Genomic DNA, 9090 nt, shown 5'->3' on the forward strand with positions numbered 1-9090 from the left:
TTTAAATTATTTAATTTTTTTTTAAATTTCTTTATTGGGGAATTAATGTTTTACATTCAACAGTAAATACAATAGTTTGTACATGCATAACATTCCCCAGTTTCCCATTTAACAATACAACCCCCACTAGGTCCTTCATGGACCTGTATTCTCCCCACCCACCCACCCCAGAGTCTTTGACTTTGGTGTTATTTTATTTTATTTTTAAAGATCTTTTCACTAAGAGCCAAGGCATCACACTGGCACATGTGATGCTAGGGGGCCAAACGCAGGACCTCATACTGGAGCGTCCAGTGCTTTATCTGCTATGCCACCTCCTGGGCTACAGAAAGAAAAGAAAAGAAGGCGCTTCTTTGCAGAGACAGATTTGCTCTCAAGGGTTCAGGTTCTGGAACCTGATGGCAGAGGAGGACCTAGTGGGGGGCTGTGCTGTTACGTGGAAATGTTATGCGTGTCAATTTGCAAACTACTGTACTGTAGTGTCCACTGTAAGCCATTTATTTATTTGATTTTCTTACTTTTTCAGCTCTGCTTTATGGTGGTGTGGGCAACTGAACCTGGGATTTTGGAGCCTCAGGCATGTAGTCTGTTTGCATAACCATTATCTATCCACCCTCCGCCCTAAAGCGTAATTCCTTCAAAGAAGAGATGCAACAATAAAAACAGAGCCGCTCTCGGGGTTTGGCCACGGCAGGGGGCGGGGTCAACAGACGCGTCGGTTCACGCAGGCGCGTTCGCTCCCGAGGTATCCAGGCCTGCGCGGCACCCGTAGGCAGCGTCTCCTCACGTGACGCGCGTGACGCACATCGGCGCCGCCGGCGCTCGGCCGTCGGGGCGACTGGAGTTCGAGCCCCGGCCCCGGCAGACATGGCGGAAGTGCTGCTGGAGGCGGAGGTCCTCCGTGAGGGCGGCGGCAGCCTGGCTGCTCCGGGCCCGAGCGGCAGCTCCGCGCGCTTGGCCCCGCTGGACCCGGAGCAGCTGCGGCGCGTCCTGGAGCGGGTGACGAAGGCGCAGCCGCCGCCCTGGGAGCTGCGGGACTCGGCCCAGCCCCCGCGCCCGCCGCCGCCCCAGGTGAGGCCCCCGCACAGGCCCGGGGCGTTCGGCCGCCTGTCGGAGCCCGAGGGGCAGCAGCAGGTGCCGGGCGGGGTGCGGGGCGCGGGGCGGGGTGCGGGGCGCTGGGTGGTGCGGGGCGCGGGGTGTGGGGTGGTGCGGGGCGCTGGGTGGTGCGGGGTGCGGGGCGCTGGGTGGTGCGGGGCGCCGGGTGGTGCGGGGTGTGGGGTGGTGCGGGGCGCGGGGTGTGGGGTGGTGCGGGGCGCAGGGTGGTGCGGGGTGCAGGGTGGTGCGGGGCGTTGGGTGGTGCGGGGTGCGGGGCGGTGCGGGGCGCGGGGTGCGCGCACTCGCCCGGGACGCCGCTCCCACGGAAGGAGGCGGGGAGACAACAGTCAGCAGCCTTTCCTGGCTTTGATTTTCTATTTACTTATTATTACTATGATTATTGTTGATGATCTTTATTTATCCATTTACTGGATAGAGACAGCAGTTGAGAGGGAAGGGGGGACAGAGAGGAGGAGAGACAGAGAGACACCTGCAGCCCTGCTTCACTGCTCGTGACGTTTCTCTGCAGGTGGGGGACGGGGGACTCGAACCTGGGTCCTTGCGCGCTGTGACATATGCGCTCAACTAGGTGCGCCACCACCTGGCCCCAGAAATTATTACTCTTTTTTTTTAAATATTTATTTTATTCCCTTTTGATGCCCTTGTTGTTGGCTTTTTCTTTTAAATGTTTTTGAACATTTACTTATTCCCTTTTGTTGCCCTTGTTTTATTGTTGTTGTTGTTGTTATTGATGTCGTCGTTGTTGGATAGGACAGAGAGAAACGGAGCGAGGAGGGGAAGACAGAGAGGGGGAGAGAAAGACAGACACCTGCAGACCTGCTTCACCGCCTGGGAAGCGACTCCCCTGCAGGTGGGGAGCCGGGGGCTCGAACCGGGATCCTCACGCCGGTCCCTGCGCTTTGAGCTTAACCCCGCATCAGCCTTTTACAGTTAAGGAAGAAACTCTGAGAGGTTGAGGGTCTGTAGCAGAGTCCTCCCGCCACGGCTCCTCGGGGTCCCCGACTGACGGGCTGCCAGCACCGAGAGCCCGGCCCAGAGCCCGGGAGCGTGGCCGCAGGCTGAAGCTGCCCTCCTGGGTTGGCCACAGCGCTCTCAATAGCGGGATTTTGTATCTTGGGGAAACGTGGAAATGTATCCTTGTGCCGACACGGCTCCTGTAAATCAGTATTTCCTCAGTAAAGTGATACTGTTATCAGGAGGGGAAATAATGTAGTTTTGGGGCCTGTCAGCCACGGTACTCTGTGCTGTGTTAAGAGGTCACCAAAGCAAACCTTGCTCTTTCTCAGCGGCTCATCTGCTGTGGGGCACCTGGGTTGCTTCCAGGTTTTAGCTATTATGAATTGTGCTGCTATGAACATAGGAGTACACAGATCTTTTTGGTTGGGCGTTATGGAGTCCTTGGGGCCGATCCCCAGGTTAGGAATTACTGCATCAGCAAAACTTGCTCTCAAGGAAGCCACGCACTGAGCAAGGAAGTAAAATATGACTCAACAAAAAGTTTTTCAGCACCGAGACTTGTACACCCACAATATTATTGCTCCTGGAGTTACCCACCCAGTATTTTACTTGTCTGTGCAAGTGCTTACACTCACTCATGGACGGGATAAAGTCATCTTTTTTTTTTTTTTCCAGAAGGATTGAGAAACACTGTTGTAATCATTACAGTTATGGGGCCAGGCAGTGGCGCCCCCAGTTGAGAGCACACATCCCATGATTGAGGACCAGGTTTAAGCACCCAGTCCCCCCCCTCCCCCCCCCCCCCGCAGACGGAAGCTTCAGGAGCAGTAAAGCAGGTCTGCAGGTGTTTCTCTGTCTCTATCTTCCCTTCTCTTGTGAATTTCTGTCTCGTCAAAATGATAATTAAAAACAAAAAATTGAAGAGAACGGCCACCAGGAGTGGTGGATTCATGCAGGCACTGAGCCCCAGTGATAAACTTGGTGGCAGTTAAAAAAAAAAAAAGACTTCAGTGGTTGGGGATAGCATAGTGGTTATGCAGTTATGCAAAGGCTTTCATGCCTGAAGCTTCAAAGGTCCCAGGTTCAGTCCCCAAAACCACTGTAAGCTGGAGCTGAGCCGGGCTCTGGTAAAATAAATAAGAGGGGCGGGGAGAAATGTGTTCATTGGTGAACTGAAGAGAACAGAACCGCGGCGCCACTGCTCAGTACACCACTGCTCTCTGTCTTTAAGCAGCTGGAAGCCGGATGCGTCAAGGTGTCACCTGGCAGCACAGACAGGCAGCAGAGGCCGACGTCCCCCCTGGTCACCGTCCAGCCCCAGGCAGCCAGGCTGAGCCCGCCACCCGGAAGGCTCTTCAGCGTCGCCAGCCCACAGCTACCCGGTGCTGGGGCCCTCCTGAGCACCAGGCTGCAGCCCTGCCTCCTGACTGGCCCTCAGCCTCCCTTGTAGGTGCTTGTGCGAAGGCCTCTGCCCGCCCTGCAGCTGCTCTCCGCCGAGAGGGGCCTGGCCCCAGCCGCTCACCTGCCTGCGGTCACCCCATCTTCCTCCAGCTCAGCCGATGGCTTCATTGCCAGCACACACACAAAGCACCCTGAGAAACCGAAAAGGCTCTTATGAGTGAAGACGCGCTCTGGGCGCGTCTCCCGCCCTCCCAAGCACAAGGCGAAGGACTACAAGTTCATAAAGACAGAGGACCTGGCCGACGGTCACCCTTCAGACTCGGACGACTATTCGGAGCTGAGCCTCGAGGAGGAGGAGGAGCCAGGGGACAAGCAGGGGCTCTTTGAATTCCAGCTGCTCACTGAGGCCCAAAGCATTTAAGTGTCAGGCGTGTGACAAATGCTACATTGGGAAGGGGGGCCTGGCCCGACATTTTAAACTCAACCCCAGCCATGGCCACCTTGAGCCTGAGATAGTCCCACCTGGGAAAGCCGGGGACAGGGCGGTCCAGGGCCACAAGGAGGCGAGGACGGGGGCCTGGCCCCCAGAAGTGTTCACACCAGCCCTTGGAGGGGAGGAAGGGGCCCCGTCAGCCCGGAGTGGCCTGCAGGTAACTTGTCAAGGACGGGGCCTGGCCCCCCTGGAAGTGTTCACACCAGCCCTTGGAGGGGAGGAAGGGGCCCCGTCAGCCCGGAGTGGCCTGCAGGTAACTTGTCTGCTGCTGACAGTTCTGCATCCCTGCTGTCCTGGAGCTGGGTGTGCTGTGTTCTCGCGTGAGTGAGGATGCTGCCTATTGGGGGCGGCGTGCCTGGCTCTGGCGAGGCATCCCTCTTAGAGCCCATTCTCCTGCTGTTGCTGCGGGGTCTTCTCCGACTTTTTTTTTTTTTTTTACTTTATTTCTTGGCTAGAGACAGTCAGAAATTGAGAGTAGGGGGTGATAGAGAGGGAGAGCGACACAAGCACCTGCAGCCCTACTTCACCACTTACAAAGCTTCCCCCCTGCAGGTCGGGCTCCAACCAGGGGCTCAAGCCTGGGTCCTTGCGCACTATAACGTGAGCTCAACCAGGTGCGCCACCACCCGGCCCCAGGCTTCTCTCGACTCTTGCAGACAGATGGGGGGAGCCACCAACACTCCCCCCAGCCCCCTCACCCCAGATGAGCCACCTGCAGCACTGGAGTCCGCTCCTGAATAAACAGAAACGCTCACACTTTAGGCCGTCTCACCACTAATTTGGGAGAATTTTCTTTTTTGTGCTTTCTGTGGCGCCGACTTGGTGGCCACTTTTTAAAAGGGAGAGTCAGCAGGCGGTTATGCAAAAAGGCTCTCGTGCCTGAGCTTCACAAGGTCCCAGTACAGCACCACATAAGCCAGAGCTGAGCAGTGCTCTGAGTTAAAAAAAAAAAAAAAAAAAAGGAGGGGTCGAACCCACTGCATTAAAGGGAGCTGCAGTGCTGTGGTCTCTCTTCACTTCTTCTCTCTGACTCCATTGCCTCTGCCTCGATTAAAAAAACAGAAACAAGTGAGGAAAGATATAATGGTTGTGCAGAGACTCTCATGCCTAAGGCTCCCAAGTCCCAGGCAACACTATCAGCCAGAGCCGAGCAGAGCTTTGGTGGAAGAAAGCACACAGGTGTGGGTGGGAGACGTCCCAGCGCTGAGACTTCCCGGTGTGCTGAGCTGACTTAGCAGCCCAAAGACTGATATGTTAATATGAGAGAGAAACAGCAGCACTCAGGCGTGTGCCGAGCTTGGAATTGAACTCGGGACCTCACGCATGCGAGCCTGGAGCTCTGCACGCCGCTGGCCTCCCGGCCACAGGACTGGGAAGGCCCTGCAGGGATTCCAAAGACTCCAGGTGCTTTTCTTCTGGCAGCTTCTCCAGCAGCGCGGCCGTGGGGATCTGGTGGAGCTGGCTCTGTTCCGGCTGGCTCAGGCTGTGACCGTCTACGAGTTTCTCCTCGGGAAGGTGAGTCTTGGCGTTTAGTGTAGAAAGAGCCAGACTGGGGGTCGGGCGGTGGTGCAGCGGGTTAAGCGCAGGTGGCGCAAAGCGCAAGGACCAGCGTAAGGATCCGGGTTCGAGCTCCCAGCTCCCCACTGCAGGGGAGTCGCTTCACAGGCGGTGAAGCAGGTCTGCAGGTGTCTTTCTCTCCCCCTCTCTTCCCCTCCTCTCTCCATTTCTCTCTGTCCTATCCAATAATAACAATAACCACAACAAGGGCAACAAAAGGGGGAAAAATGGCCTCCAGGAGCAGTGGATTTATGGTGCAGACACTGAGCCCCAGCAGTAACCCTGGAGGCAAAAAAGTTTAAAAAATTAAAAAATTACAAAAAAGAGCCGGACTGCCTCCTTCCTCCCAGACAGAGCAGAGGTGAGTCTGTCAGTCCTGCTGACAACAAAGGCTGCTTTCACTGTGTGAGGGGGTCAAAGCGGCAGCCGCAGCCCCCACCCTCGAGGCCTGTTTCCTCAGCACCTCTCCCTCCCTCGCCGCCTTCCCCTCTGCAGTCCCAGGAAGCACCAGCCGGGCCCCTGAGGAGCAGAGGCCTGGTCCTCCTCCCACGAGCCGCGGGGCCTCCTGTTCTCACCTCGGGCTCTTGATCCTCTGGTGACTGCCACATGTGCGCGCGTGGGGAGAGAAATTATTTCTTTATAGAATCAAGGCCGAGTGCACGTGATTCCAGCAGGCCAGGCCATTCATTCAGGTCCGAGAAGGGGGAGACACCACAGCACTGAAGTTCCCTCTGCTGGCACAGTGCCTCCCTTGTGGTGGCAGACTTGAATCTGGGTCAGGCCACGGCAAGACAGGTGCCCTACCTGGTGAGCCCACTGACAGGTGGCTGAGGGTATCACATGGGTCTTGTGACCTGCCCTGTAAAAATCTCTATTTTCTATACCAGTCATTGTCTCAGGCCTAAATCTTTTCTTTGTTGTTGTCATCTCACAAAGGTTGAGGAAGGTTACCCAGCCAAGCCTCTTTTCCTGGCTGTATACAAGGAATTTGAAGAGTTGCATGAGATGGTGAAGAACTTGTGCCGAGATTACCTCAGCAGTGCCAGCCCACGTTCTCTGGAACCCCTGCGAATAAACAACAGTAAGGTACCGAGCGACCTCCCCTGGAGGCCGTGTGATTTCTCGTGTGGTGACCTGCCTGCTTCTGGACTCCTTGGCCCTCTCTCCTCAGGCGGCTGAGTCATGAGGAATCCCGGGTGAACTCCTGAGGCGGAACGAAAGGCACCCAGATGGCGTTCCACCCACGGGCACCTGCCACGAGGGGCCGGGTGGGAGCTGGAGCAGCCTGGCCCACAGAAGAGGGGGTGCCAGGTGGGTGTGGTCTGGGGCGCCTGTGCGCTGAGCGGCTGTGGTTGGGGTCCCGGACTCGCGGCTGTCCGGCAGCGGGTCTCCTGGTCCGAGCGGCCCTGTTCTCCCCGCAGAGCATGGAGCCGGACCTGGCTGCACTGAAGAGGGCCAGAAGTGGACCTCTGTCCCAGGACGGCACCCAGCCCTGCGCCCACAGTGCCAGCAGGCAGAAGCCGCTCTCAGGTGCCCGGACTGCCACTGGGGTCTTGACAGCCCCTCCAGGCGCCACCAAGAGAGCTTGTGACTTCTTTCTGCTAGAAAATTGATCTGAGGTGGTCCTGGAGGTGGCACAGTGGATAAAGCATTAGGTTCTCAAGCTTGAGGTCTTGAGTTCAATCCCCGGCAGCACATGTACCAGAGTGATGGCTGGTTCTCTCTCTCCTAGCTTTCTCATTAATAAATAAAATCTTTTAAAAAAGAAAGTTGATGGGGGTCGGGCGGTGGTGCAGTGGGTTAAGCGCAAGTGGCGCTAAGCGCAGGGACCAGCGTAAGGATCCCGGTTCGAGCCCCCGGCTCCCCACCTGCAGGGGAGTCGCTTCACAGGCGGTGAAGCAGGTCTGCAGGTGTCTATCTTTCTCTCCCCTTCTCTGTCTTCCCCTCCTCTCTCCATTTCTCTCTGTCCTATCCAACAACGAATTGCGTCAACAAGGGCAATAATAATAACCACAACGAAGCTACAACAAGGGCAACAAAAGGGGGGAAAAAAAATGGCCTCCAGGAGCGGTGGATTCATGGTGCAGGCACCGAGCCCAGCAATAACCCTGGAGGAGGAAAAAAAAAAAAATTAAAAAAAAAAAAAAAAAGATGTGAGGCGTCGGGGTGGTTGCAGTATGTCACAGCACCTGGACGTGCGAGGTCCTGGAGGCTCCAGACTCACCCCCAGCGCCAGCTTACGACCGGGCTTCTCTCATAAAAATAAGTCCTTTTATTATTACTTTTTAGAACTTTAGCATTGCTCTGCTCTGCCCCGTGGTATTGCTGGGGATTGAACCTGGGACCTTGGAACCTCAGGCACAAAGGTACTCTTTTTATGCTATCTTCCCCAGCCCCTACAGATCCATCTTTTAAACAAAGGGAGCATTAGTTTGGGCGAGCTTGTTTTGGGTCCAGGGAGCAGGCCACCCCTGTACTCACACTCACCTGTTCTCCCCCATCTAGGGCCTGCCGCCCGCATCAACGGGAGTGTCTCTCGCCATCCTCAAGGTGCCGCCGTGCCGCCGCCAGTAGCTGACTTTGAAGCCAGAACCGGCTACGCAGACGTTACTGTCCCTTATCGGGGTGTGAGTGGCCTGGCTCTTTCCCCTCAGCTGGGGGAGCCAGGGACATTGGCCCAGAAGCGGGTGGCAGCATTCCCTGAGGAGAATGCTCAGGGACCCCTCCCAGACCAGGACACGGGGCACAGCCTGCAGAGCGGGGGTGTCTACGGCTCCTTGCCGGCCTCCAGAGGAGCGGGACCCTTGGCACCTGGCAGTTCTGTGGGTATAGCAGCAGGAGACCTCCACAGGGTGCAGGCCTCCCCCTCACGTGGCCCATCATCCAGCCCCAGTGACGGCCTGCACTCTTGAGGTGGCAGAAACTTCCGTCCCCAGATGTGCAGCCAGGCAACATCTTCCTGCCCCAGCCAGGCCAGCTGTCCGCTGACGGCCAGCTCAGGAGCCTCGAGGGTGACCCGGACTCCGACCAGATGGGACTGGGGCACATCATGGCTACCGGCGAGGCCTGGACTCTGGAGACCACTACTGGGGGCCCCGGGCTGTGCCAGGACAAGGAGATGACTGCCACCCGCACCCCCAAGGGGCTCCTCTTGTCCCCCTCAGGCTCCCTCCCGTTGCCATCGTGACCCAGGTGGAGGGGCCCGCCCTGCCGGTGGGCACACCCGAAAGGCTTCCTTTGGAGACCGGCTGAGCTGCTGTCTGTAGGGACTTGCTCAGGTCTGTACTGAGTAATGTCTGTTTTTCTAGTGTGGATACCAGCATAAACAGATGTTTTATTTATAAAGAACGATGTCATTCTGCCTGGTACTTTTTCTCTGATCGTGACCAAGCCTCACCCAGCAGGGATTCCTCAGCTTGGCCCCCAAGAAGCTGGGACACCCTCACACCGTGCCCGGTCACCAGCCCTCTGCCTCTGCCACTTTCTGCTCAGCCTCTGCTGCCCTCACCAGACTTGGTCTGTGCTGGAAACGTTGGGGTTCAGTAAAGTAAAGAAGCTGGCCACTC

At 56.8% G+C, this 9090-nt stretch overlaps 1 protein-coding gene across 1 annotated transcript; it reads left to right on the top strand.

Annotated features, from left to right (window-relative positions):
- Positions 1-790: 790 nt before the first annotated feature.
- Positions 791-8885, top strand: ZNF839 (zinc finger protein 839). Its single transcript, XM_060181373.1, is given in 9 exon segments — positions 791-1134; positions 3305-3867; positions 3869-4124; positions 5390-5482; positions 6461-6638; positions 6734-6835; positions 6946-7054; positions 7814-7890; positions 8030-8885. Coding segments are annotated over 9 exon segments (2052 nt in total). The 5' UTR covers positions 791-867; the 3' UTR covers positions 8437-8885.
- Positions 8886-9090: the final 205 nt, after the last annotated feature.

This window comes from Erinaceus europaeus, chromosome 22 (genome assembly GCF_950295315.1).
Source record: "Erinaceus europaeus chromosome 22, mEriEur2.1, whole genome shotgun sequence".
Taxonomy (NCBI): Eukaryota; Metazoa; Chordata; class Mammalia; order Eulipotyphla; family Erinaceidae; genus Erinaceus; species Erinaceus europaeus.